The sequence below is a fragment of the Callorhinchus milii genome, unplaced genomic scaffold, assembly GCF_018977255.1.
Source record: "Callorhinchus milii isolate IMCB2004 unplaced genomic scaffold, IMCB_Cmil_1.0 Scaffold2, whole genome shotgun sequence".
In the NCBI taxonomy this organism is placed as follows: Eukaryota; Metazoa; Chordata; class Chondrichthyes; order Chimaeriformes; family Callorhinchidae; genus Callorhinchus; species Callorhinchus milii.
Genome location: NW_024704743.1, coordinates 85,296,699 through 85,324,306, shown reverse-complemented (window position 1 = coordinate 85,324,306; position 27,608 = coordinate 85,296,699). Strand labels below are relative to the sequence as shown.

Sequence of the window (27,608 nt, the reverse complement as noted above, 5' to 3'; positions counted from 1 at the left end):
TTATGTCATTGCTCTCCTGCGATTATGCAGTGGGGAATTTGCAATCTCTGTTGGAAATGAGCTGTCAGATTCCTGAGAGCTGTCACTTTTTGACAAAGCCTGGCTTCCTTTGAGCTGGGCTTTGTGCCTTGCAATGCGCTCTTGCTGATCTTTCAGCTCCATGTAAGAGCGGGAGAAGGTGTGAAAGATAGAGGTAACTGGGAAGGCCATCAGGAGAATGCCGCTTAGGATGCTGCTCAAAGCCACCACCTGGCCAGGGATGCTACGTGGGACCATGTCCCCGTATCCCACTGTGGTCATGGAGATCACTGCCCACCAGTAGGATCCTGGGATGCTGGTGAATTCATGTTTCGCTCCCACTTCACTTTCAGCTAAAAAGACCACAGGTGAGAAGAGTGCCATGGCCACGCAGAGAAAAAGCAGAAGGAGGCCAAACTCCCGTGTGCACCGGCGGACAGTGAGCCCCAGAGTCTGAAGCCCCAGCGAGTGACGAACCAACCTCATGACATACAAAATCCGTAAAGCACGCAGGACACGGAGGACGAGGCCCACTTTCTCCAAGTCCATATTCCCAGAGCCACTCGGCTTCTCATCGGCTGAGACAGCATCTACAATCAGGCTGATGTAGTAAGGCAAAATGGCCATGATATCAATGATGTTGAGGGGATTTCTCAGAAATGCACATTTGCTCGGTGTCTGGATAAATCGCAGCATGAATTCCAGTGAAAACCAGGCAACACAGATGGTTTCTAGTATAAATATGTTGTAACACTTTTGGGAACATTCACCCTAGAGAAAAAGAAAACATTTCAAGATAAGTTATTCTTACAAGCAAGCATTAGAGGTGTATGATTTTTCATTCAGAATTTTGTTTCATTGTCCAATTGCTTTTGTTGAGTGCTTATTGCAAGAGTCAAATAGTTTCAACGAATAGTTAAAAACAAAACTGCATTTGCAACAATGTGAAGGGAGAAGTTAGTATGTAAGAGAAAACATTTATTAATAATAAGTCTCTTGGTTAGATTGTTATGTAGGTCACACCATTCCTGATTTCACATTGATAGTAGATTGGGACATACAATTGACTACAGGAGAGTTGGGCTACAGCCTGCAGTGAGCACTATTCCAATGCACTTCACACATGATGCTTCATATTCCTTAAACTCAATGTTAGACACAGCACAAAACCCAGTAAATTCAATTGGAACAAACAAAACTTTTGAACCGGCTATAATTCATGTAATAATAATAATCCTTGCATTTGATATAGGCACATTATCACGTCTTCGAGACGACTCAAAGCCCTTCACGGATTATACTGTAAAGTGAATTGACCATATATTTTGTGGGCAAAACGCGACAGCCAATTACGCACAGCAGTGTTCTACATACAGTCGTGGATTGAAGTGACAAATTTTTTTTGAAGGAATTATTATGTATACAGTAAGCTACCAATATAACTGGGAAGGCTTCTGCTAATGGAACGTGTTACAGCAAGTAAAGGCAGATCTACAGTCCGAGGTAGACAGGAACTGATACTCCCTGTGTGGAAGCACCTGTCCTCTACTATGCAGCTTTCTAAAAAGGATTACAGAAACGAGAAATTGTTTAATCAGGAAATTGTAGGTGCAAACGTGTGCCTAATTGCTTTTTGTACCATCACACAGTCCCCAAGACTCACTATGTTCCATTTTTTAGCCATCTACAAATTAGAGAAATGCATCAGGTTTTAAACACTCTATGAAAAGATTTTTTTGACTGATGATTCCCTCCAATTTTTTTCATTCATTCATTCATTCATTCATTCAGTCCATTGAAGTTCTCTCACATTCCTTGACTATCTCACTTCCACCGTCAAAGATGTCTTTTGTTTTTCTTTGTTCCTTCCCTAGACTAGAAAGAGGAAATAATTAGCTATTGTGAACGTGGAATGCTTTATTACAATTGGCTGTTGGAACCGAGTCCACAATAGCATTTTAAATTAATACTGAAGAGAAATATAAACAAAAGGTACCGAGAAGGAGCAAAAAAATTAGATTGGATAGTTCCAGCATGGGAGATAGCACCAGCACATACCAAATGAATGAATGGTCCCCTTTTGTGCTTTAAACTTTCTGAGGTTCTAAGTCCAACTCTGTCCCCACTAAACATCTCATACGTGTGCATTTCGCAGGAGGTGCCAACGGACAATAATTAGAAGGAGATCATTTTTTTTTCTATCCGTATCCAATGCAATAAACAATAATTGTCATATCTCCACTATCCTTTTAGCTAACTGAGCACTTTGTAGGGATTTAGTAAGGGGTCACTCAACATGGTGTATTTACCCATCCAGCTATTCCCAATGCAATATTGTCAACTTACAAATACAGTCACTCCACTTCACAGTAAAGGTCCTGTGCAGTGGTTTGAGACACTTTGACGATATAAGCTGCTATATCAAATACAAGAATTATTTCTTAGCAACATTTACTTAATCAGATTCAAAAGGGGTCTCACTGACAAAACAGAAAATGCATTGTAAGCATTTTCCTGCTATGTGTGATCCGGTACTAGGTCCTGGATTACATAACATGAAGATTGGAAGGGGTGTGAGAGATGATATCCTCATGCAGAGCTGAATAACATGTTTACAACTATGTTACACTCAGTATTGCCATAGGTTGAAACCGAGTCCAAAACAACAACAACAACAACAAGATTACATTTGTATAGCGCCTTTACGTCGGGAGGATGTCCCAAGGCACTGGACAGTGTACAGCGTTTCAGACCCGAGCTGGGGTCAGGGGGGCGAAGGAAGGAGAAGGGAAGGGGGGGTGACCAATGGCATGGTCGAAGAGGAGGGTTTTGAGGTGGGACTTGGAAGGAGGCTAAGGAGGGGTCGAGGCAGAGTGATTGGGGGATGGCGTTCCAGAGGTTGGGGGCAGAGTGGCTGAAGGCTCTCCCGCCAATGGTGGGGCGGGTCGGTCGAGGGACGTGGAGCAGGCTGAGAGGAAGGAATGGATGGGTTGGTAGGGGGTTAGGAGATCACAGAGATGGGGTGGGGTGAGACCATGGAGGGCTTTGTATGTGAGGACCAGGATTTTGAACTGGATCCTCTGAAGGATAGGAAGCCAATGGAGTCGGGCGAGAATGGGGGCGATGGGGTCACAGAGTTTGGTGCGGGAGAGGACACGGGCTGCAGAGTTCTGGATTATCTGCAGCCTGTGGAGGGAGGAGTTGGGAAGGCCGACAAGCAGGGCGTTTGCATAGTCGAGCCTGGAGATGGTGAAGGCATGAACAAGAGTTTCAGTGGCCTGAGGGTGAGGTAGTGGCGGAGTCGGGCGATGTTACGGAAGTGAGGGAAGGCAGAGCGGGTCATGGCTTGGATGTGGAGAAGAAAAGACAGTTGAGGGTCGAACAAGACACCAGGTTCCTGACTGGCGGTGAGTTGAAGTGTGCAACCATGGAGGTTGATGCTGCCAGAGCCTGAGGTGCTGAGGCGCTGGCGCGAGCCAATCAGGAGGGCCTCAGTCTTGTTCACATTCAGCTGCAGGAAGTTTGCCCTCATCCAGGACTTGATGTCCGACAGTCAGTCTGTCAGGACAGCAGTGGTCCTGGAGTTGAGGGTGGAGGCAGAAAGATAGAGTTGGGTGTCATGTGGAAGTTGACCCCATGTCTGCAGATGATGTCACCAAGAGGGAGCATATAGATATTAAAGAGGAGAGGGCCAAGGACAGAGCCCTGGGGGATGCCAGACGTGACTGTGCGGGGGCTGGAGGAGAAACCGTTAGAGGCAACAAAACAGCATTTAAAACTAGTACATGTGGGTGATCACCAGAGAATACTTATTCAGTCTTCACGGTGCAGATATAATCCCCTTTGCTCAGGGAGGACAAGGACAGAAAGTGGATTAGCTTTACTGGGAATGTGGGACATTCAGTTATTGGAAAAATCAACCCACCAATTGAATGCCAATATATATGATAATGTTCACAAAATCTGTGTGAAGCCAATACTTTGCAGAACATTATTTAATTAGAAATGGAAGGAAATAAACCTAAAAATTTAGAATAAAGTGAGCAAAAGAGGGGGGAGGGAGTAAAAACAGATATACCCTGGGATTTATTTGAATTGGATTAACAGGTTTTAGTTGTTTTAAAACTGGTATATTAGAGAGTCTATGAAATAAAATACCTCTCCGACTTGCTTGGGACATCTTCAAGACGTGAAAGACATTTAGGACATCCTCAAGACATGAAAGGCAGTATACAAATACAATTTCTTGTTGTTGCTTACAACAACAAGATTTCATTTATAGAGCGCCTTTCACGTCAGGAGGACATCCCAAGGCACTGGACAGTTGGGTCAGGACCCGAGCAGTGAGGAAATGGTCAGGGTGAGGGGAGGGAAGGGAGGGAGCGAGGAGGGGGTAGAGAGTCGAGAGGGGAGCTGAAGGCACGGTCGAAGAGAAAGGTCTTGAGACCGGCCTTGAAGGAGGAAAGGGAGGAAGCGGCGAAGGCACTGGGGGATGGAGTTCCAGAGCCTAGGGGCTGAGAGGCTGATGGCCCGGCCACCGATGGTAGGGCCGTTGGGGCGGGGGATGTGGAGCAGACCGGAGCCAGAGGAACGGAGTGTACGGGCAGGTAGGTAGGGGGATAGTAGGTCGGAGAGGTAGGAGGGAGCAAGGCCGTGAATGGCTTGTAGGTGAGGATGAGGATCTTGAATTCGATCTTGAATTAGATCCACTTCATACCCACCACCTTTACTCAGCTGGCTCCAGCCTCCTGCACATCCCTTGTCCCCTCCATTCCATCATCAGAAGCCATCCCTCCACCAATCTTTAGATTGCATCTGAAGACCTTCCTCTTTGATTGTGCCTATGGTTACCTCCTCTATTTTCCTAGCTTGGGGTCAAGTTCAGACACTGTTAAACACTCCAAGATGCTACCCTGCAAGAACAGCCCTATTTAATGCAAGTTATTGTTGTGGTGGTTGTAAAAATGTACAGCAGTCATAACTCGTGTGTAAATATATTTCATTACTAAGCAGTTAAAGGTCTGAATTATTTCACTGTTTGCCTGCATTATATATTTCCAATGTTTTAGTCACATAAGAAAAAAGTCTCATAGCAAATTATCATGAAAAAACAGGAAAGACCATTTCATTGATGGGAAAAGTTCGATCAAGATCCCAATTTTTATATGAATCGGGACTGATTGATTTTGCTAACTAGATATGATCTGATTAGTAAGATAATTTCCACCGTATAATACCGGTTAATAAACGTCTACTGCACATTACATGTGAGAGTGAAGAGTCCCATCGGGAATTATATGTAGTTAGAAAACTAGAATTGGCAACGTTGAAAAGAAACAGTAGAATAGGGTCCAGTAACCATCAAGTCCACCCTTGGAAGAATCCTCCCTTCTACCGCCCACCCAATATTCTAATTTCTCTCCTAATCCAGATCACTTTTTTGGGGTCAGCTGGGTGTCTGACACATCACGATGCTTAAGAGGATCCAAACCAAACTGTAAGATCCATACGCATGGTTACCTAATTCTGGAGAGTATTAGGCGCAGGTTGGCAAGAGTCAAGGCTTTGGGACCTTTGTGTACCTGTCCAGTCATTCAATCCCTCCAAGGGAGGCAAAAATACAAAACAAAAAAACACAGCTAATTAAAAGGACCCCCCCGCCTCACCACTGGAAAATTACTCCAACTACTGAAGACAGTAAAGCGAGCTCCAGATGAGAGTTGAGCCACCATCTACACAATAATCTTTCTAAACCTATTTTTATACTCTGTTACATTGTTAAAATTCATGTCAGCATGGTATAGTCATGCTTCCCTGTCGGTAGCTGCTGATCAGTACTTCCTTAGGAAATCTATCTACTTCTCTCTTTAATGGGTAGCTGTGATGTACACAGACCATATTGTATTGTAACCGTGTCACAGATTCGCACCACGTTCTATATGAGGAAATGTTTTGAGTTGCCAGAGCATGTGAATCCCAAGTTGGGAGAAAAGTGGAAAAAAAATTGGTCCTAAAAAAAATAGACAGCAGTTGTAGAAAATGTATTGATAGTGGAGGCCTTCTCCTCTGCCATTATGCTGATTTCTTGGAGAATCTTGAAAACCTCAAAAGGAGCACTCAAGTCTCCTCTGCTCTGTCATGAGCAGGCCCTCTGCTTTGAAGATTTAAGGTATTTAAAAAATTTAAATTAAAAAAATAATTTGGTCACTTAATCTACAACTGTTTGTGGGACACTGCTGTGCACAATTGGCTGCCGCGTTTCACCCACAAAATATACAGTCAATTCACTTTACTGTATATTCTGTGAAGTACTTTGAGACGCTGAGAAGATGTGATAACGCGCTTTATCAAATGCAAGGATTATTATATTATTAAGGTAGGCCGCCCTCTAGTGGACAGAAATAGCCTGGTGTTCCTCCACTGCACTTCCCCAGTGACTCCACATCCTTTATAAAGTGCAGTGCTCAGAATTGGCATTGAGCACATTTCCTGCCAGAACACGGTACAATGCCAGAATAGGACTCTTTAGAGTTACTGTAATGGTCTATTGTTCGTGCTGCACATCCCAGTACTCAGTTTGCTCTGACAATGGCTGCTTTGCTCTGTTTTGGGGCCTTTAAGGGAGCAATTGACAATCACTCTAGTGTTTCCTCTGGGAGGAACTCTTTTTCTTCAGAGGTACCCATCGAATAAGATCGTTAAACTAAGGATTTTGGTGCATTGCATTCCCCCACATTAAAAGGCATCTTGCTACTTTTTGCCTAACTGAATATTCTGTTCACAGCAGTTTGAGATATGTCCACCTATTTACATAAAATGGTACAAATTTTAGAGTCATCAACAAACAGTGCTGTAGTGCTGTTTATAGTTAGTACGATGCTGTATAATGATGAATATTATAAACAGTAGGGGCTCCACCATAGAGCTCTGTGGTGACTCAGTGAGACAACCCTCCAGTGGGATCCTTTTTGACTGATGACCCTCTCCTCCTCTGTTTCTTGCTCAGCTAGCTCTCTGTGCACATAGTTGACTTGTACCCCAACTCCAGTGTTCCTGACCTTGTCCAGTGAGACCACATTTTAAATGGAAAGTAGATTATGCAGTATAAAATATGAAATCAAAGAGGGAATGCTCAATTTAAATGAATTGTTAGTTAGGCTACAGTTAGAATATTGTGTCCATTTTCAGTCACCTCATCTTAGGAAAGACTTCAAGGCAACAGAGGAGGTGTAGAGGAGATTTGCTAGGATGATACCAGGGATGCGTGGTTTGGCCTTTGAGCAGAGACTGGAGGAACTGGATCTTTTCTCGTCGGAACAAAGATGGTTGAGTTGTGACCTGACAGAGATCTTCAAATTCTGAAGGATTTTGAGGGAATCAATAGGGAGAAATTATGTCCATTGGTCAGTGAGTCTAGGATCAGAGGGCATCAATTTAAGATGGCTAGCAAATGAACAAATGGGGAAATTAGGAGACTTTTTTTCAAGAGCAAAGTAATAATGTGGATATGGGCTGCTTGGCCAGGAGAAGTGGTTGAGGCAGAATTCCATATTAGCTTTCAAAAGGGATCTAGATAGATATCTAAAAACAAGTAAACTACAGGGGTATAGAGAAAGTGGACTAAGGGGATTGCTCTTCTGTGCTGCAAATTTCATGATTCTTTGGTTCTCCTCATCTGTCTGGAACCTCGTCTATTACTAGAATTATGGGTCACTAATTATTATACATTGTACTGACCCTCAGAGACTTGGGAGAAGAATTATGCTATGCTGTGACAGGTAATGGTTTGAAGCCCAATCCACTGCCAGAAAATCAATCCATTAAAACCTCACTATGACAATCACTGCACAAGCTCAGGGAGCAGATTTTCTCTGGAGCCAGCTTTCCTTTTCCAAATATCATGTGTAAGGAGGTAAAGTGACCTTTCTTGCTGCAGGCATAGGCTGGATTCCGAGCATGTTTCTTCTCCAACTCCAGCTATACTCTCACACAACAAAATTGTCATTTTAAGAGGGTAATAATCCCTTAAAAAAATAATAATGTGGTCACTCAATCCACGGCTGTTTGTAAGACACTGCTGTATGTAATTGGCTGCCACATTTCGCCCACAGAATATAGTCAATTCACTTTACAGTATATTCTGTAAAATGCCTTGAAGACGTGATAAGGCGCTCTATCAAATGCAAGGATTATTATTATTATTATCTACTGACAGTAGCGGTTTCCTAACAGCACACAAGTAATGGGTTCTAATTTACACTGCTTCTCAATTGAATTCTTTAATAAGGATTTTTATTTCTAAAACACAAGCTTATTTTTAACTTGATATTTACAGCACATTTTGGGGTGGATTTCTACATGCAAAACATGTCTTAAATCTTATCCATTATTATAATAATTTCTTCAAAGTACTTAACAGACTGACTTGAACTCCAAGGCTGGGTCGTTGAGGAGGGAGTTGGAGAAGGAAGGGAAAAGTGGCCAAAAACACAGAGAAAGAAAAAGTACAGCAGTTTCTTAGTTTATAAAACTCAACAGGTGATTCATTCAAATCAAAATGTACTTTTGATTAGGGTTAGCTACAGCATAAGTAGGATTGAATTTTTTTCCTGGTAACTAGACTAGTTATGCACTTAAATTATAAGGTTTTATGATACTAAGAATCAATTCAAAATAATTCCTGGAATGAGTAATGGAACTTGAACCAGAGCTGCCAAAGAAGACTTACCCTCTCTTCCTCGTCTCTTAGATCAGGCATGGTGCTGATGCAGAGACTTACTGTAGTGATTGTCACAAATAAGACAGAGAGGCAGGCAAAAATCTTTCCTGGGATCCCTGACTGGGGGTTCTCCACCATGTCCCTGAGCTTCTTCATACAATGACCCAGACGGGTCGTGTCATCAAAGGCACCCTGAGATTCTTCAGAAAGTAGCACTTCATAATCCTTCTTGATGTCTGCCAGATCCTCTTCTTTCTGATACATCCTACGACGACAACACCACTCCAGGTTTTCATCCTCGATGCCCCAATAAACCAGCTCCTCCCGAAAGGAGAGAGCACACATTTCCCTGAGGAGCCTCAGCTTCCCAACAGTCAGGAAAGTCATAATAGTTCTGAAGGCACACGGATTGCGATCAAAGAAAAATTCGTTGCCGTTTACGTCATAATCATCGCAAATGTCCATGATTTCATCATAATTGTTGCATGACTTCAGTTTTCCCAGCCGCGTTAATGGGAACTCGTCAAGTGTTGTCCAAGGGATCTTGTACTTAATCCCTCCCACATTAATAATCACATACCGCGTTCTGTCATCTAGATGTGTGATGCAGTAGACATCCTCGTCTGGGTGAAGGAGTTTGACTTTTTTATAATAAAGGCCCTTCTTGGTGCAGGTCTCCACGTTTTCTAAAGTGCAGGGGAAGGATTTGAATTCCCGTTCAGAGCCACTCCCAGCAACCAGAGCCATACTGATTGATGGACAGACTGCCTTACAGAACTATTCAATCTGCCTCATCGTAAAGCAGTGCATAGGAGTGAAGTGCTTTTATCTGTAATGAGAAAAAAACACATTGTAAAATATAATATTCATCTTGGGATCTTCCAAACTACGCAACACTGTTTAATTGTGAGAGCAAAGTAAAGCACACTTCCACACTGCTAGCACAATAGAAATCTGAAGAGTTGAATAAGAGTGTTATTGAAATAATAGCACCATTTGAGCAGAGAAAACTACAAAACTACCACAGTATTAATAGAAAGTTCAATGGAGCATGGGAGATGAATGAGAGGTACCATGGTGTTTCAAAGAGTTTTCTCCTTGATACGTTTAAATTACCTTTGGCCCACCTTGACTGAATAAAGACAAGCAGAGAAGAGAAAGAAAAGGGGAGAAAACAAAAAGGATAACATATAAATATACAATCAATTCGCTTTACAGTGTATTCTGCGAAGTGCTTTGAGACATTTCGAAAACATGAGAAGGCGCAACATCAAATGCAAGATTATTATTATTATTATATCCAACTCCATTCTTCCACCTAATTCATGACTGGTAGAGCTTCGCATGAGATTGTCTTCTAGATTGTCGTTAGATTATCAATCAGAGAATAGTTCCTTCTGTAGCCAGATCATTAAAAGACTGTTCCTGAAATATGGTCTTTTTAAATTAAAAATGGCATAATTAATATTATAATAATTCTATAATAATCCTTAGATTTGACATAGCCCCTTCCATATCAGGAGGATGTCTCCAAGTGCTTCACAGGACTTACTGTGAAGTGTAGTGACTGAGTGTTTTCTCTTTCAATGGCACAAAAATGTCATCACGTGACTTACATGTAACATAGCAATGGTGCATAGAAAGTGACAGTGATTGAAAATCCATCTTGAAATTGCTGAGAGCAACCCCTTTAAAGGTTAAACAAAAAGAGAAATGGTACACTCAGAAGTTAAAGAATGTCTAGTTTGTGATTTTTTAATTAATGAATCCTGAAACATGTGGGAATAGTGCTCCTACTTCGCTTGGCTTTGGAGTCAGGGTCCCTCGAGTCGGTATGATATGCGTGACATGTTTTTTTGTTACTGAATGAATCTCCACTCAGATTTCTTAATTAAGAAACCTTTCAAGCAATACTGCAAATTAGACTCCATTAACATGTCTTCATATTTAAAAAACTCAAACATTGCTCCCTGGCTGGGCACTTCTGATTGATAAGAACAGGGCTGATGTCATTTTGCTTGGTTGGATGGTCATTACCAGCATGAGATCCTTGCATTTGATGTAGCTTATCACATCAGAAGGACATCTCAAAGCGCTTCACAGGACTTACTATGAAATGGAGTGACTGCGTATTTGTAGGCAAACTCAGCAGAACAATTGCACAAAGCAATTTCCCACAAACAGCCATGAAACAAATGATCAATTTTATTTGGGGGATTGTTGGCCAGAACACAACAATCCCTTCTCCCTTCTCTTTTTGAATAGTAACTTTATCTCTATTCCCAACCCAACTCTATCTCTTTGCCTCCACCCCTCGATTCCAGGACAACTGATGTCCTGACAGACTGCCTGTCTGACATCAAGTCCTGGGTGAGAGCCAACCTTCTACAGCTGAATGTCAGTAAGACTGAGGCCCTCCTGATCGGCTCGCGCCAGCGCCTCAGCACCTCGGGCACTGACAGCATCAGCATCCATGGTTGCGCACTCCACCTCACCAAATCAGTTAGGAACTTGGGCATCTTGTTCAACCCTCAACTGTCTTTTCTCCCCCACATCCACGCCATGATGCTCTCTACCTTCCCCGACCTCTGGAACATTGCCCAAATCTGCAACTGCCTTACCCCTCAGACCATCGAAACCCTCATACATGCATTCGTCACCTCAAGGCTCGACCACTGAAATTCTCTACTTGTTGGCCTCCCAAACTTTTCCCTCCACAAGCTGCAGATCATCCAGAACTCTGCAGCTTGTGTCCTCTCCCGCACCAGGCTCCGTGACCCCGTCACTCCCACCCTCGCCCGGCTCCACTGGCTCCCCATCCCTCAAAATCCTCATCCTCACTTTCAAGGACCTCCACAGCCTTGCGCCCTCCTACATCTCTGACCTTCTGACACCCATCAACCTGTCCGCTCCCTCCACTCAGCAGGCTCTGGCCTGCTTCAGGTTTCCCGCCCGACCCGCCCTACCATCGGTGGCCGGGCTTTCAGCCTCTCTCCCCCCACTCTTTGGAATTCCATCCCACAATCTCTTCGCCTTGCTCTCTCTCTTGCCTCCTTCAAGGCATGACTCAAAACCCTCCTTGTTGACCGTACCTTAAGCCACCCTCCTACCCCCTCTGCCCTCCCTCATCCCAACCCTGTCCTGATCCCTGACTGTTCAGCACCTTGGGACATCCTCCTGACGTGAAAGGCACTTTGCAACTGTAATTTTGTTGTTGTTGTTGTAGTACCATCGGATCTTTAATGCCCACCTGAACAGTCAGATGGGACTTCGGTTTAACGTCTCATCCGAAGAACAGCATTTCCGACAATGAAACCTCCCCCTCCCTCAGCACTATATTGCAGTGTCAACTTAAATTATATGAGTTGGCAGCGGACTTTAACCCACAACCTTCTGACTCAGAGGCGAGAGTGCTACCGCTGAGCCAAGATGAAAGTATGGGATGCTTATGGCCAACAAAGACATTGGGCAGCTATATAAGTGTTTAAATTATTATTTCAAAATCCTATTTTATTCTGGTGTGATCTCTCCCAAGACTCCCACACCCCTACTCTTCTTCCTCCTTTGCTCGCTCCCCAGAGTTAACTTTGTCATTAAACCACTAATCTGTTTAGGCAGCTTGATGGTGCAATGGGTTAGTGCACTCCACCATTCACTGTGAAAGGACTCGAGTACCGATCGGAGCTGACAATTGAACTCATGCTTTCTCTAGAAGGCAAGTCGCTGATATTAGCTGGATTGTCAGGCACAGCACCAAATGCAGGCTCCTAATTGAATTCAGAAGGGATTCAACCTGAATTGCTTGTCAGTGTCTTTTAACGAAGAACAAAAATGAAATGCTAAAAGAGATCATTCTTTTACGCCCACGAATATTTAAAGGCTACTTGTTAGCTTAACTCTTTTTGCTTTGAAAAGAGCGAACTGAAAAAAATAATTACACAGAAGAGACAGAAAGTTTCAAAGCTGGTTCAATATTTTCAAAACAAAATGGGCATATTTTGTAGAAAGTTCTGCCTCTTTCACTGACAAGAGGTATGTGCTGTGACAAGCACAGGGAAAATAAAGCGAATGAGAGATAAATATGGCTATCGAACTATTAATTGTGGGCTGTTCAAAGCAAATAGCCATTTTTTCAAGGCTTTCAAATAGAAAAATACACAATTTCCCTCTCATTATCCAACCTCTGAATTCCAATTGCTTTGAATAAATGAGATCTGGGTATATTGATGGAAACCACTCTAAAAAAAAAGTACTTTTCTCAAATAGATATACCACATGGTTTGTAGAATTTCTTTGCCAGTTAGAAAAAAGAAAAATGGCATTTAATTTGAATGTTACAATTGTAGCAAGGCAGTTGATTGCAATCTGTTATAAACCTTAGACTGCTTACAATTTTATGAGGTACTGAAATCTATTTGGTCTAGGCTGATACTCCAGTACAATGCTGGAGGAGTGCTGCATTGTCAGAGTGGGCATCCTATTTTCTCCTACAAAAGGGCATCACATCCACAAATATAATTACATTGTTTTGCAGTTCAGGCTTTTTGTTCAGGTGTTTCGTGTGGAAAGACCATCTCCACTGTGGTCTTTCCTGGATAGAAACGTGCAGATGCTTTCTCAAAGCTCCAGCAGTTCTAAAATGGCTAATTTCCAACGTTGGTATTTTGAACAAAGTTTGAATATATTCCTCGTCTAGAGAATCCAGTACATTGTAAACTGGTATCCTGGATATATCTCAAGGTTATAACTCAGGGGAAGAACGAGCCTCTTGTGTGCTAAATTGAAAATAAATCTCTGACACCAGCTGCTGACACCACAAGAGACAGATATTTATGTCTGAAAGCAGCAATCGCTGAAATGAAAGAATGTTAGACTTAAGTAACTGGTTCCCAGTCTACCTGCTGTCCAATCCATCATGATGTTTCGTTGAACAGTAACCTGCAATTTGTTAATATTTAAACCAGCTAGTCATATATTAAAACTGGTGTTAAAAGCCGCAGGAAAGACAGAATTTGACTCCACTTGTCCACCCCACTACAAACTGATCCAAACCTTCTCCTGTCGTGAAAAGAGGCACCAAGTTTGCCTCCACCATCGTCAATGGAAGGTCAAAATACAGACCACCATATATCCCCTTTGGGCTCCTGTTCTCCACAATCTTCCTCTGAGAAGCAAACCATTCACATGTGGAGTCCTGAAGCTCAGTGGTTAGAGCACTCGCCTTGCAAGCGAGACACCTGGGTTCAATTCCAGGCAGGACGAAACCTTGGGCAAGTTTCCTTACTCTACACGCCTAATAATAATCCCTCCAAAATAAAAAAAACAATAATAAATTGGTCATTTTCAATCCACGACTGTTTGTGGGACACTGTTGTGCGCGATTGGCTGCCGCGTTTCGCCCACAAATATACAGTCAATTCACTTTACAGTCTATTCTGTGAAGCGCTTTGAGATGTTGAGAAGACGTGAAAAGCGCTATATCAAATGCAAGGATTATTATTATTATGTTTCAGAATTGCGATGACTACAAGTCTGCAAAGACGTGCAATGGTTTGGCTCCATTTCAAAGGGTCTGCCAAGGGCCTCCAAAACAATGCATGACAAATAATAATACTTGTATATTTCATATTTGCAGGATGTCTCAGAGTGCTTCATGGAATTTACTGTAAAGTGTAGTAACTGGGTATGTTTTTGTAGTTAATTTACTCATGCTATTTCAAATGCAAGGATTATTATTATTATTATTATTATTTAGTGACTCACAAATTTTATTTGGGGATTGTTGGTCAGAGTACCTGGAGAAACTCCCTTCTCTTTTTAAATAGGGTCACGGGAACTTTAACTTACACCTGAACAGGGAGGTAGGGCCAGGCTTTAAGGTCTCATCCAAAGGCTGCCACCTCTGACAATGCAAGTGCATTGGAGGGTCAACCTCAACTGTGAGTTAAATGTCCTGGCATGGAGCTTTAACCCACAACTTTCTAACTCAAAGGCAGGAGTGCTACCAACTGAGCTAGGCTGACACAATGTTGAAAGCAAAAACAGAAACCTGGAAAAAAGAAAACTGAAAGATAAAAACTGTGTCATGTTACAGTCAATTCACTTTACAGTATATTCTGTGAAGCGCTTTGGGACATCTAGAAGACGTGAAAAGCGCTATATCAAATGCAAGGATTATTATTATTATTATTAATCAATTAACTGCTGTGCACAATTGGCTGCCGCGTTTTGCCCACAAATATACAGTCAATTCAGTTTACAGTATATTTTGTAAGGCACTTTGAGACGTCTAGAAGATGTGAAAAGTACTATATCAAATGCAACGATTATGTTAACATATTAGAACCAAAGCCATGGATTGCAAAATTGTATCAGCTAGCTAAATACGGACATTACACAAACAAAATGTTAAATAAATAATAAACAATCCTTGCATTTAATACAGCACCTATAACGTCAAAAATTCTCAAAATACTCCACAGATAATTATTGTTAAGCATATGCAGCAGCTAATTTGTACATAGTAATGTCCCACAAACAGCCACAAAGTGAATGAACAATTTTATCTGGAAACTCTTTTTGAATCTTTTTGAGTCGGGGGATCTTAAACATCCACCTGAACAGAGAGATGAGGCCTCAGTTTAACATCTCAACCAAGGTTAGCCCCTCTGACAATGCAGTGCTCCTCCAGGACTACAGTGTCAGTCTAGACAATAGTCTACAGTCGGCCAGTCTCAATGGGGACTGCAAGTCAGCCTCAGACCCAAAAATATGGAGTGGGAAGGGCAGCACGGGAAGAAAGAGTCATACAAGCAGACCAGTTACGTCTTTAGTTATCAACTGACTGTATTTGCTGCATTTTTAACAATGTGTTAACAGACCATCAAGGCAGAATAGTGGCACAACCAAAATACACTGGAGTAAAATCCTGTGAAGCGCTTTATGATATTTAAATGACGTGTTAAAGCGCTATATAAAATGCAAGGATCATTAGTAATTTTATACACATTTGAATGAAGTCTTTGGGGATTGGGGTGGGGTGAGTGTGGGGTAGGGGGGAAGTGGTGGCTATGCCTCTGTGACCAGTCCATTACTGGGAAGAGTCCAGGAACAGGATGATTCATTCTGTGATAGTTATTATAAATATACAAACCGAATTCAATATTTCATGACAAATGTCAAATGTCATTAACTGCTCCAAAGGAGGAGCTAATATTTTTTGGACATCCATGCAATTTTCATCACTGTTATCCACAATGGTGAAGCCAGAGGATGTCCTCTTTACTGTTCAATGAGTGCTTTCACCCAGAAGCACAAAGGCTGTGATCAAGGTTACAGTTTCTGACCTAAATTCCTCAACATATGTACCTCATTATGGCCGGAACCAGGGGCTATTTTACCTGCAGCAAGAAAGAACCACAGTACAACTATTGAAAGATAAAATGTGAACAAAGAGGGAAGAAGAAATTTGTTAAGAAATAATCCAGATTGCATCCCATTATTATTATTACTATTATTATAATATAATTATTACAGCTAAACTGGATTCTATCCTCATCTAACATCCAAAGCAGAGCCAATTTCCTGTAGGATTCACTGACCAGTATTTAGGAACAGAAACTCTTGTTGATTCTCACTCTGCTTCATCCAGGGATACTGAGGCTAATTATAGTGCTTTTATACCAGCCTAGCAGTTACATCAGTCTTCAAATGTTTAGCAATGAGGTCGTTGTTAGCAAGTTAGTGCCTCCAGAAATGGAAGAAAAAAAGTTGAGAAAGCAAATCAAAATAAAAGCTTGGGTGGAAAGGGAATGAAAAACCTTTCTTGACATTTAATAGAACAAAAACAACAAAATTACATTGGTATAGCGCTTTTCATGTCAGGAGGACGTCCCAAGGCGCTGGACAGACAGAGTTTCAGACCCGAGCTGGGGGTTGGGATTGGGGAGGGTGAAGGCGGGGAGGAAGTAGGGTAATTGAAAGCACGGTAGAAGAGGAGGGTCTTGAGATGGGTCTTGAAGGAGGCAAAGGAGAGGGCGAGGTGGAGGGATTGCGGGATAGAGTTCCGGGAGGGGGGGGGGGGGTGGAGTGGCAGAAGGCCCGCCTGCCAATAGTGGGGCGAGCGAGGCGGAGGACGTGAAGCAGGCCAGAGCCCACTGAGCAGAGGGAGGGAGCAGGATGGTAGGGATTTAGGAGGTCACAGAGGTAGGTGGGAGCAAGACCATGGAGGGCTTTTAAGCTGAGGACCAGGATCTTGAACTGTATCCTCTGTGTGATGAGAAGCCAGTGGAGTCGGGCGAGGATGGGGGTGTTAGGGTCACGGAGCCTGGTGTGGGAGAGAACATGGGCTGCAGAGTTTTGGATGATCTGCAGCCTACGAAGGGAGGAGTTGGGGAGGCCGAAAAGCAAGGAGTTTGCATAGTCGAGCCTGGATGTAATGAAAGCGTGTATGAGGGTTTCGCCGGCCTGCGCTGTGAGACTATGGTGGAGCCGGGCGATGTTGCGGAGTTGGGGGAAGGCAGAGTGGGTCATGACACAGATGTGGGGTAGAAAGAATAGTTGAGGGTCAAACAAGATGCCAAGGTTCCGGACTGGCTCAGTGAAGTGTGCACCCATGGATGGTGATGCTGTCAGTACATGAGGTGAGGAGGTGCTGACGGGAGCCAAACAGGAGAGCATCGGTCTTGTTGACGTTCAAGTGAAGAAAGTTAGCTCTGTCAGGACAGCAGTCGTCCTGGAGTCAAGGGTGGAGGCAGAGAGGTAGAGTTGGGTGTCATCCGCACACATGTGAATGTTGACCCCATTTCTGCAGATGATGTTATCAAGAGGGAGCATATAGATATTGAAGAGGAGGGGACCTTCTTTAATCCATTAACTTTTGTATTTACAGCAGCGTTTCATTTAAACACCAGCGCTTACTGCATTTCATTTAAGCACTCTCTTCAAGATGCTTAAACTATCTCATATACTCAACCTTACAGTGGGCAAACATGCATTAATTTTGTTCCGAAATGCCAGAACTGACCTGCGATTAACCTTTGCTCTGTGACTTAAACATAATGTAGCAAAATATACCGTGTGTATACACTGAAATGCTGATAACACTTTATTTAACTAAATTTTAAAAATCAAATACTTTACATATTACACATGAGTGTAATACGAAATAAAAAAAATCCAGAATATTCCCAGATTTTAGAAACTATTCGAGAGAGGTTAAACTTTGCCATGCTTCAGTGACTTTAATAAATCATCTGTAGCCTTGCCGATTGACAGAATTGGACTACAATTTGAACCAATGTCCTGCATTTCATTGGGTTATGCTAGAATGAACTGAACATTTACTCAGTACTCAGCACTTGTTTCAAAGCTATTTGTTCCACTCTGTTCAATTCTTTATGCTGGTGTGATCTGGGTAAACCGAAGTCAAATCGTTGATATGCATCCCTGAAACAGTTGCCAGAAATTAGACTTTCACTAAATACTGAAACAAACCAATACTTAAAGCAATGGAATATTAATTAAATATAGTACCGTACAGTAGCTCAGTTTGATGAAATCTGAAATATGGGTATAGATTTATATATGCGGCAAATGAACAATCTCCTTTGTGGTCTCTTTCGCAGAAAAGATTGAGGATCTTTTTCAACAAACTGAAGGTTGATTCAAAAACCAAAGGGAAGCCAGCCCACCCGGTGATTTTATATATGTGGACTGATAAAGTACAACATGTTGAAATGAATGCATTTATTCTTCTACATAAAATGCAATAAAATCCAATGAACCGCACTCAAAGACAATTATACACTCAAAGTCTAGCTCCTAGACCCCATGGTATGGCATTCTGTCCATACAAATTTATAGAGTTTATAGAATTCATAACATCATATGTAGTTTTAGAGAAAGCCGCAGCTGTAAACACAGTGACTTTAATCTAGGTCAGAAAGACTGCATAACTCCCATTTGATTATCGTTATATTTCAGTGATTTAGTTCCACATTTGCTAATAAATGTATGGAAAATTCAAGAAATAAAGATCAACTTGCACATTTGTGCAATCCATGACTTATTCCTCTTCCCTGATTCTGCTCAGCAATGGTGACAAGAAAATAATTACAAAAACACAAGTGGAAAGTTAGTAAAGTGCTGACCTCCGGAGCAATTCTATTCTGAAAATCCATTTCATGCAGATTTATCGGTCTTGTTTAGGCTCCAACAACAACAGCTTGCATTTATATAGCGCCCCTCACGCAGGGTAGTGTCCCAAAGCACTCCAATGTAGTGCAACCAGTTTAAATTATTGTCCGACATTGTTCCAAATGGATTTTCTGCATTCCCTTTTGCGCAGAAACCATTCGAATCCATGAAAGTCACTTTATTTTCTTTTACATTTCAGCAGGAAAATGAGCGATTAGCAATGATATTCACTCAAAGTGGCTCACAGTTGCTACCAGAAAATTCCATTCCATGCCAACCGCTACTTTTTCTGCCCCATCAATTTTTCCAATTCAAAATGTATCACGGTTTTTGTTGTTTTATCTCTGGTGAGGAGAAATCTGTCCAAAGAGTTAGCCGCTCCTAACACATACAGTAATGATCCATCTGTGACTAGCCCCCTCCTCTTCCTATCATTTATATCAGCTTAATCCAAGTACAATACATTTCTCTTATTATCGGTACAAATTGATACGTATGCTCTCAACTTTTGGTGGGATACAAAGACTTTAATAATAATAATAATCCTTGCATTTGATATAGCGCTTTTCACGTCGGGAGGACATCCCAAAGCGCTTCACAGACCACATTGTAAAGTGAATTGACTGTATATTTGTGGGCGAACGCGGCAGCCAATTGCGCACAGCAATGTCCCACAAACAGTCGTAGATTGAAAATGACCAATTTATTATTGTTTTTGGTTTTGGAGGGATTATTATTAGGCGTGTGGAGTAAGGAAACCTGCCCAAACCCCTTAAGGTTTTACCATAATAACAAATTTATGAGAAATGGAATCAGATATTCCCACATGTACATCAAAATGATTTTTCAATTAACTGGTTGAAATTTACAACCTTTGTAGTCCTAGTACAATAGATTTATCAGAACATTACTTTCTCTTGTGAAGTAGTATTCCCACATCAGTGATGCAACACTGACAATGGCTATAAAGTTGTGTCTTTTATTCTGGATAATAATCAGACACTTCAACAGAATAAAAGGATCTGAGGGAAGAGAGAGTGGCCAATTAATATCAAGGATGTAGTACACTAAAGGATATAATAATTCTTGCATTTGAGGTCAGGAGGATATCTCAAAGTGCTTTACAGACTGTAAAGTGTAATGACTGTATGTTGTAGGCTAAGCCAGTCGGCAATTTGAATACAGCAATGGAACACAAACAGCTCCGAAGTGAAGAACTAATATCATGTGGAGGATTGTTGCCGAGCACTTCAGGACGCTTTTCATTTCAAATTGTGCCATGGGTCCTTTTAACGTCCACCCACCAGGCAGATGGGGCCTTGGTTTTGTATCTCATCTGAAGATGATACCTGCAACTCTCCAGTCATTGTTAACTTGTCACTGGACTAGAAATGAAACCTTGGACAAGTTTCCTTACTCCACACGCCTCTCTTTACCTAGCAGGATGTAGGAACTTGATTGTTAGGCAATTGCCAAATGGCTTTCCGAGTAATAATCCCTCAAAAAAAATAATTTGTTAACTCAATCCATGACTGTTTGTGGGACACTACTGTGCATAATTGGCTTCAGTGATTCGCCAACAAAAATAAACAATCAATCCACTTTAAGATATATTCCCTAAAGCACTTTGAGACATCTTAATGACTGATGAACCACTATATAAAATGCAAGGATTATTATCATTATTTATTTATTAACTTAGACAGAGGGAGTTCAAAATTCTAACTAAAGGAGGTGGAGAGAGAGCTGAACTAGCTGATGCTTAAAGTCCAGTTGTACAGCGATAAAAGAATTCCAATTAAACTTTATGTTTGTGGAGAACACACTGCTTCTCGAATGCCTGCACGTTTCCAGGAATAAGACAACAACAACAACTTGCATTTACATAACGCCCTGCACATAGAATAGTGTCATTGAATGGTGGGGTTTGATGCCAAGCAAGAGAGGGGGGGGGGGGGGAGGAGGGGTGGGTGACCATTGGCGCGATCGAAGGTCTTAAAGTGGGATTTAAAGATAAATAAAGAGGGGCGAGGTGGAAGGAGAGACAAAAACAATAGTTCTTTGAAATACTGAATAAGCTTACGCTATCTCTCTTACCTCTCAAATTTTTTTTTTGGGCCAAACAGCCATTCAATTTCTTTGTAGTGACATTTACCAGAGCACACTCTGTAATGCCCAGGTGTAATAGTTATGTCTTGGGGGCAAACCGAACCCGGAGAAATGATTATTTATCAGAACTTTTGTTTTAAATACATTTGTGTAGTTTTTTTTAAAAAAGTGGAAATAGTAGTAATAGCATGTTAATAATCTAGAATTCAGATTTACCAAAATATAGCAATTGATAGTCTTGCACTGGATACTGAGAAGACAGAGTTGTAGCGAATGCAACTCAGTATCTACTCCAAGGAGTAGGTAAGTAAAAAGATGTGAGGTTTCCACAAACATAAATCAAGTATATTGATAGCTTTGAGGCTGACACAGGGAACACAGAGAAAACGCACACATATTATAAACATTGTCCTCTCTCCTTCACCCCCCCTCCCACCCACCCACCCCTCCAACACAGTGAAACATTTTACTACCAAAAGAAATGACAAGTTTAAGTGGGTAACTGGAAATAATGTAGGAATGTGACAGCCTGATCCTCTGCAAGAGCAAACCTTTCTTTTGATCCTCCTGAAAAAGTTCCAGTTTGTACATCCCAAGTGTCTGGGACCAATACACTAATGATAAATCATTTACTGGTCACCACTAGTTTGCATTATTTATGCTTGTATTTGAAATAATGTAACATACTGTATTACTACCCCATTGTACGTTTCGCCCAGAAAATACAGTCAACTCACTTTACAAGATATTATGTGAAGTGCTTTGAGACATCTCAACGACTTGATAAGGTGCTACATCAAATGCAAGGATTATTATTGTAGTGTTATTGCCAGCATGTGTTCACTGTGTGCAGAAAAGGAGGTTCCACAAGGTAAAGGTTTTATCCAGTTTAGCCTTAGCCGGGTTATATTAAACCCCCAGCCCCCACCACCTCATCCTCCCGTCTTGTATCAGAGCTGAGATATGTGGGTCTGTGTGATCTCATCAATGTGATTTATATTGAAGGGCAGCAGCAAGGATGCACTGTGAACGCTGACTGGAAACCAAACCAGGGCACAAGACACACCTGCCCGCCCTCACGGCCCCCAGCACAGCACAACACAGCACCAGCACTTGCACCTGCAAGTTTATGCTCTCGATTTCAAAGAATCCGTGAAATTTTTGTGACCCCCACGGGGCGTGAGGTTGTTTCCCAAATTCAGAAAGAACTCGCGCTTTGAAAGCACCCGATTTAACCCACGATTTACGCGCAATTTCCAACAAGCTGGGGGCGCAGTGGGTTTTCCCAAAGTCAGGCAGATAATAATAATAATAATAATCCTTGCATTTGATATAGCACTTTTCACGTCAGGAGGACCTCCCAAAGCGCTTCGCAGAATACACTGTAAAGTGAATTGACTGTATATTTGTGGGCGGACGCAGCAGCCAATTGCTCACAGCAATGTCCCACAAACAGTCGTAGATTGAAAATGACCAATTTATTATTGTTTTTGGTTTTGGAGGGATTATTATGAGGCGTGTGGAGTAAGGAAACTTGCCCAAGGTTTCTCCCTGACTGGAATTGAACTCAGGTCTCTCGCTTGCAAAGCGAGTGCTCTAACCACTGAGCTACAGGACTCCACATCCGAGGGGAATAGGTTACCCTAACCCTCAGCACAGGGTTATCCCGATTTGACCGTGACTCAACCCTGCAAATCAACCGTTTAAAAACCTGCCCTGAAACGCATTATTTTTTTTAACCAAAAAAAAGAGAAAATCAGACCAATGTTAATAAATAACGCTTCTCCGCATTTGCACGGTATCAGCCTCAGCCCCTAATGTCCAGAAAGCTGCCCAGTCCCCACCTGCTCTCCTGCTCCCACTGGAGCTGCCTTGAATCTTCCCAAAAAATTCACACACTCACCTGTTGCCTCTCCTGGAAACTCCAGGCGTTCCCGAGATCCTCGCAAATGGCTGCCGCGTTCGCCCACAAATATACAGTCAATTCACTTTACAGTGTGTGTTCTGTGAAACGCTTTGGGACGTCCTTCCGACGTGAAAAGTGCTATATCAAATGCAAGGATTATTATTATTATTATTATCTGCCTGACTTTGGGAAGACCCACTGCGCCCCCGGCTTGTTGGAGATTTACACAGACACTTTACACAGACACAGACGCTTTACACAGACACAGACGTTTTATACAGACACAGACACTTTACACAGACACAGATGCTTTATACAGACACAGACACTTTACACAGACACAGATGCTTTACACAGACACTTTACACAGACACTTTACACGGACACAGACTCTTAACACAGACGCTTTACACAGACATTTTACACAGACACTTTACACGGACACAGACTCTTAACACAGACGCTTTACACAGACATTTTACACAGACACTTTACACGGACACAGACTCTTAACACAGACGCTTTACACAGACATTTTACACAGACACTTTACACAGACACAGACACTCTACACAGACACAGACACTCTACACAGACACTTTACACAGACACAGACACTCTACACAGACACTTTACACAGACACAGACACTCTACACAGACACTCTACACAGACACAGACACTCTACACAGACACAGACGGTGTGGTGTGTGGCTGCTGCATGTCCTGCCCGTCTGTACACCGGGAACACTCGCCTTCATCCGCTCAACCACAACAGGGGCTGTTTTTTCTGAACTGGACACCGACATTAGACGGTACTTACCTGTGTGTCGAACCTGTTAACTCGAACGCAATTGCAACTGTTTCTGGGGGGGAATTGGCTGTTAAAAACGTATCCTTTCCCTCTCCTCTCTCTCTCTCTCTCCTCTCTCTTTACTCCTCGGAAGAAACCAATGCACTGCAACAGTGAGTCTTTCTGCCTTTAAAGTCCGTCTTTACTTTTACGAAGAGTGGCAATTGCACACTGGAGCCTCATCCACTGCCCTCTGTGTGTGTGTGTGTCTGTCTCACACTCTCACTCACTCACTCACTCACTCACACACTCTCACTCACTCACTCACTCACACACTCTCACTCACTCACTCACACACTCTCACTCACTCACACACTCACACTCACTCACTCACACACTCTCACTCACTCACTCACACACTCACTCACACTCTCACACTCTCACTCACTCACACACTCTCACTCACTCACACACACTCACTCACTCACTCACTCACACACTCTCACTCACTCACTCACACACTCACTCACACTCTCACACTCTCACTCACTCACACACTCTCACTCACTCACACACACTCACTCACTCACTCACTCACACTCTCACTCACTCACACACTCACTCACACACTGAACTGAGAGCACATCTGAGCCCACTCGGCTTTGCTGTCTCCTCTGACGCAAAACAGCATCGATGATAAGAATAAATAACAGGTTATATGTGTTGGAGAGACACAGACACACACACACACTCACACACACACACACAGACACACACACAGACACTCACACAGACACTCACACACACACAGACACTCACACAGACACACACACACACACACAGACACTCACACAGACACTCACACAGACACACACAGACACACAGACACACACACACAGACACACACACTCACACAGACACACACAGACACACACACACACACACAGACACACACACACACACAGACACACACACAGACACACACACACAGACACACACACTCACACAGACACACTCACACACACACACACACACAGACACACACACACACACACACACACACAGACACACACACACACACACAACACACACACAGACACACACACACACAGACACACACACACACACAGACACACACTCACACACACACACACACACAGACGAAGGTTAAATCCTGACTTACTCGCAGTGATGGATGCAGCAAAGTAGTGATCAGCGAAGACGAATGAAGCAATACATGAATGATGGCTCTGTGCTCAGGATGTATAGCTGCTCTCTTTGAGTGCTCTCTCCGGGACCGATCCAGTCGTGTTTTGTTTTCTTTTTCCGTGGATTCACATCCTACTTTCATGCAAAAGCAAAGTGGAATCAGCTCAGACCAGTGCAGGCGAACAGAAAGCTCTCCCTCCCTCCCCCCCTCCCTCCCCACAAGAGCCAGGATTCAGCAACTCATGCACCATCACATACCAACAAGTTGAAGTCAGGAAGAAGTTGCAATTGGACTTTGTGATGGAGATCATCGAATGCAAATGGATCCAAAGCCAAAGCCAAAGCCAGAGAGGACACCTCAGCCCCAGTGGTTTGGGTGAATGAGCAGAGTACAGTCATGGCAACGTGAGACATAGACATGTAAAGGGGAATCAATTCAGCTCAACATCTTATTATTAAACCTTCTGTTCTGCCGAATAAAATCCAGGGTGTGTTTTTATTATTATTATTATTATTATTATTATTATTATTATTATTATTATAACACATGACACTTTTCATTGCGACTTGCACGATTAGCATTGATTGCCTCCTTGACCTTATGTTCTTATATCTGTACAGCACTACATCAACACACAGTAACACATCAATCCTTCAGCACTGGGCAAAATCCCACTCAGCCTGGCTTTTCATTAAATCTTTAGCTCTGCTCAATATAACCCGCTTTATTATTTTAAATATAGAAACATATTTCTGTTCTATTGTGCATTGCTCTTTTTGTTTTTTTTTAAAAGAAGCAAACAAGCATTTCACAGGCGTCTTGAGTCACCAGATGAAAACGTGTAGAGGCAGAACTATTTGGGACTTTTTTAAAAAATCTGATACTATGGATTGAAATGTGTTATGTGTGGTGTCTTAACGTTGAGACCAATGTTGCTAACTAACATTTGTGTTGAATAAAGTGACCTGATGATAATTGACTGGTCCCTGAGAGTGTTGGATTCTCTCTCTCTCTCTCTCTCTCTCTCTCTCACACACAGCCATTAGCTGCAGAATTAATTTATGTCTCCAGATTCACCTTCCAGATAGCAACTTCACTGAACAAAAGTAAAACTGCAATCTGTTCCCCAACAGACCAGTGCCGCAGTTCATAAACTACAAATCTAATATGTGGTGTGGTCTGCTTCTGGATTAAATTCTAAATGACTTCCTTGACCTTCCTTTCGTTCCTATGTCTAATGCAAACACACCAATCCTTCGGTACTGTTCAGTGCTAACACAGAAACTTGCCAATCCTTCAGCACTGGACAGCACGAACATGGTAACACATCAATCCTCAGCACTGGACAGGACTAACACATTAACACAACTCTCAGGACATCATTAACCCACAACACGCAAATCTTTCAAGACTGAGATAACACAAACACAGTAACACATCAAATCTTCAACACTGGACAATAATAACGCAATAAGTCCTTCAGTACTGGACAACACTAATGCAATAACACACCAACCATTCAGTACTGGACAGTACTAACACCATAACAAAACCCTCAATGCAGACAATCAAAGTAGATACCAAGCCTTGACTATATGAAAGTATGCTCACAAACCCCAACTAAAAGTAGGATCACCTACTTTTGCAGCAGCTGTTGTCCCAAGCGTTAAGAGTATTCAGATCAGCTATTTGATGGATATCTGCTTTCAGAATGGTGGAAAGATGTACACAGAGCAGTTGGTGATATGCCAGTCTCCTTGAGTTCTGGAGGTTCAAGTCCAAGCTTACCAGCTTTACTGAACAGCAACTGCTTGATAACTTCTTGGCTCAGTTTGTAGCAGTCTTGCCTCTGATTTATAGGTTTTGTGAGTTCCAGTCCATTGTCAAGAGTTTGAGCTCATAGTTTAGGCTGACATTTTAATATAGTGTTGGGAGACACTACAATGTTGGAGTTGCCGTCCTTTGGATGAGACGTTAAACCAAGGCCTGTTTGCCAATTCAAGATGTTAAAGATCCCATGGCACTATTCAAAAGGAAAAGGAAGTTTCCCTCTGGTGCCCTGACCAACATTCTCTAAGATTAAATTTGTCATGGCTGTTTGTGGGATATTAATATGCATAAGTTGGCTGCCATATTTGCCTATACAATGCACCGTCAATACACTTTACAGTAAATCCCATGAAATACTTTGAGACTTCCTCCCATGTTTATATTTATGTGCGAAGCCTTCATAGAGACTTGTTTACCATGAAACTAACTCCACCTCCAGGCTGCCGAATGATGTCAGCATAAGCTAGAGTCCTCCCCTCCCTTCCTCCAGCCTCTTCTCCGATTTACCACAAACCTATCTCCCCTCTTGAGTATCTTGCTATCATTGAAGAGAGATGAGAAAGACCAGAGAACTCTTCATCCCTACTAAACACAATTCTGAAGGGCAGAGTTAAGTAAACTTTGGTGTCCATCATGAGCTCCAGATACTGATACAAATGAACAATTAGTACTGATGTCCCCTATACCATTGAATCAATACCCTCAAGGTCCCATTGTGAGCCACGCAGAGACATAATCACACATTTGGGAAGTGGTCAGGATTGTGAGTGCAGTGTAAGAGACCGTCAGGTAGGTCTGCCAATAGCAGAATATCATCTGCAATGTTA

General features: G+C 42.4%; 1 protein-coding gene across 1 annotated transcript; it reads right to left on the bottom strand.

The window, feature by feature from the left end:
* Positions 1 to 24,013, bottom strand: kcng2 (potassium voltage-gated channel, subfamily G, member 2). The gene is made up of 3 exons (XM_042347004.1): positions 23,772 to 24,013; positions 8,747 to 9,566; positions 1 to 789 (listed from the first exon to the last, which is right to left on the bottom strand). The coding sequence occupies exons 2-3, from the start codon at positions 9,482 to 9,484 to the stop codon at positions 1 to 3; spliced, it is 1,527 nt and encodes a 508-aa protein (XP_042202938.1). The 5' UTR covers positions 9,485 to 9,566; positions 23,772 to 24,013.
* Positions 24,014 to 27,608: the final 3,595 nt, after the last annotated feature.

What these genes read in the sequence shown, in the direction of transcription:
- kcng2 (XM_042347004.1), bottom strand. Translation starts at nt 9,484, where the DNA reads ATGGCTCTGGTTGCTGGGAGTGGCTCTGAACGGGAATTCAAATCCTTC. An exon ending in TAAGAGACGAGGAAGAGAGG is followed by an intron (nt 790 to 8,746) that starts GTAAGTCTTCTT and finishes CTTTTTCTCTAG; the next exon opens with GGTGAATGTTCCCAAAAGTG.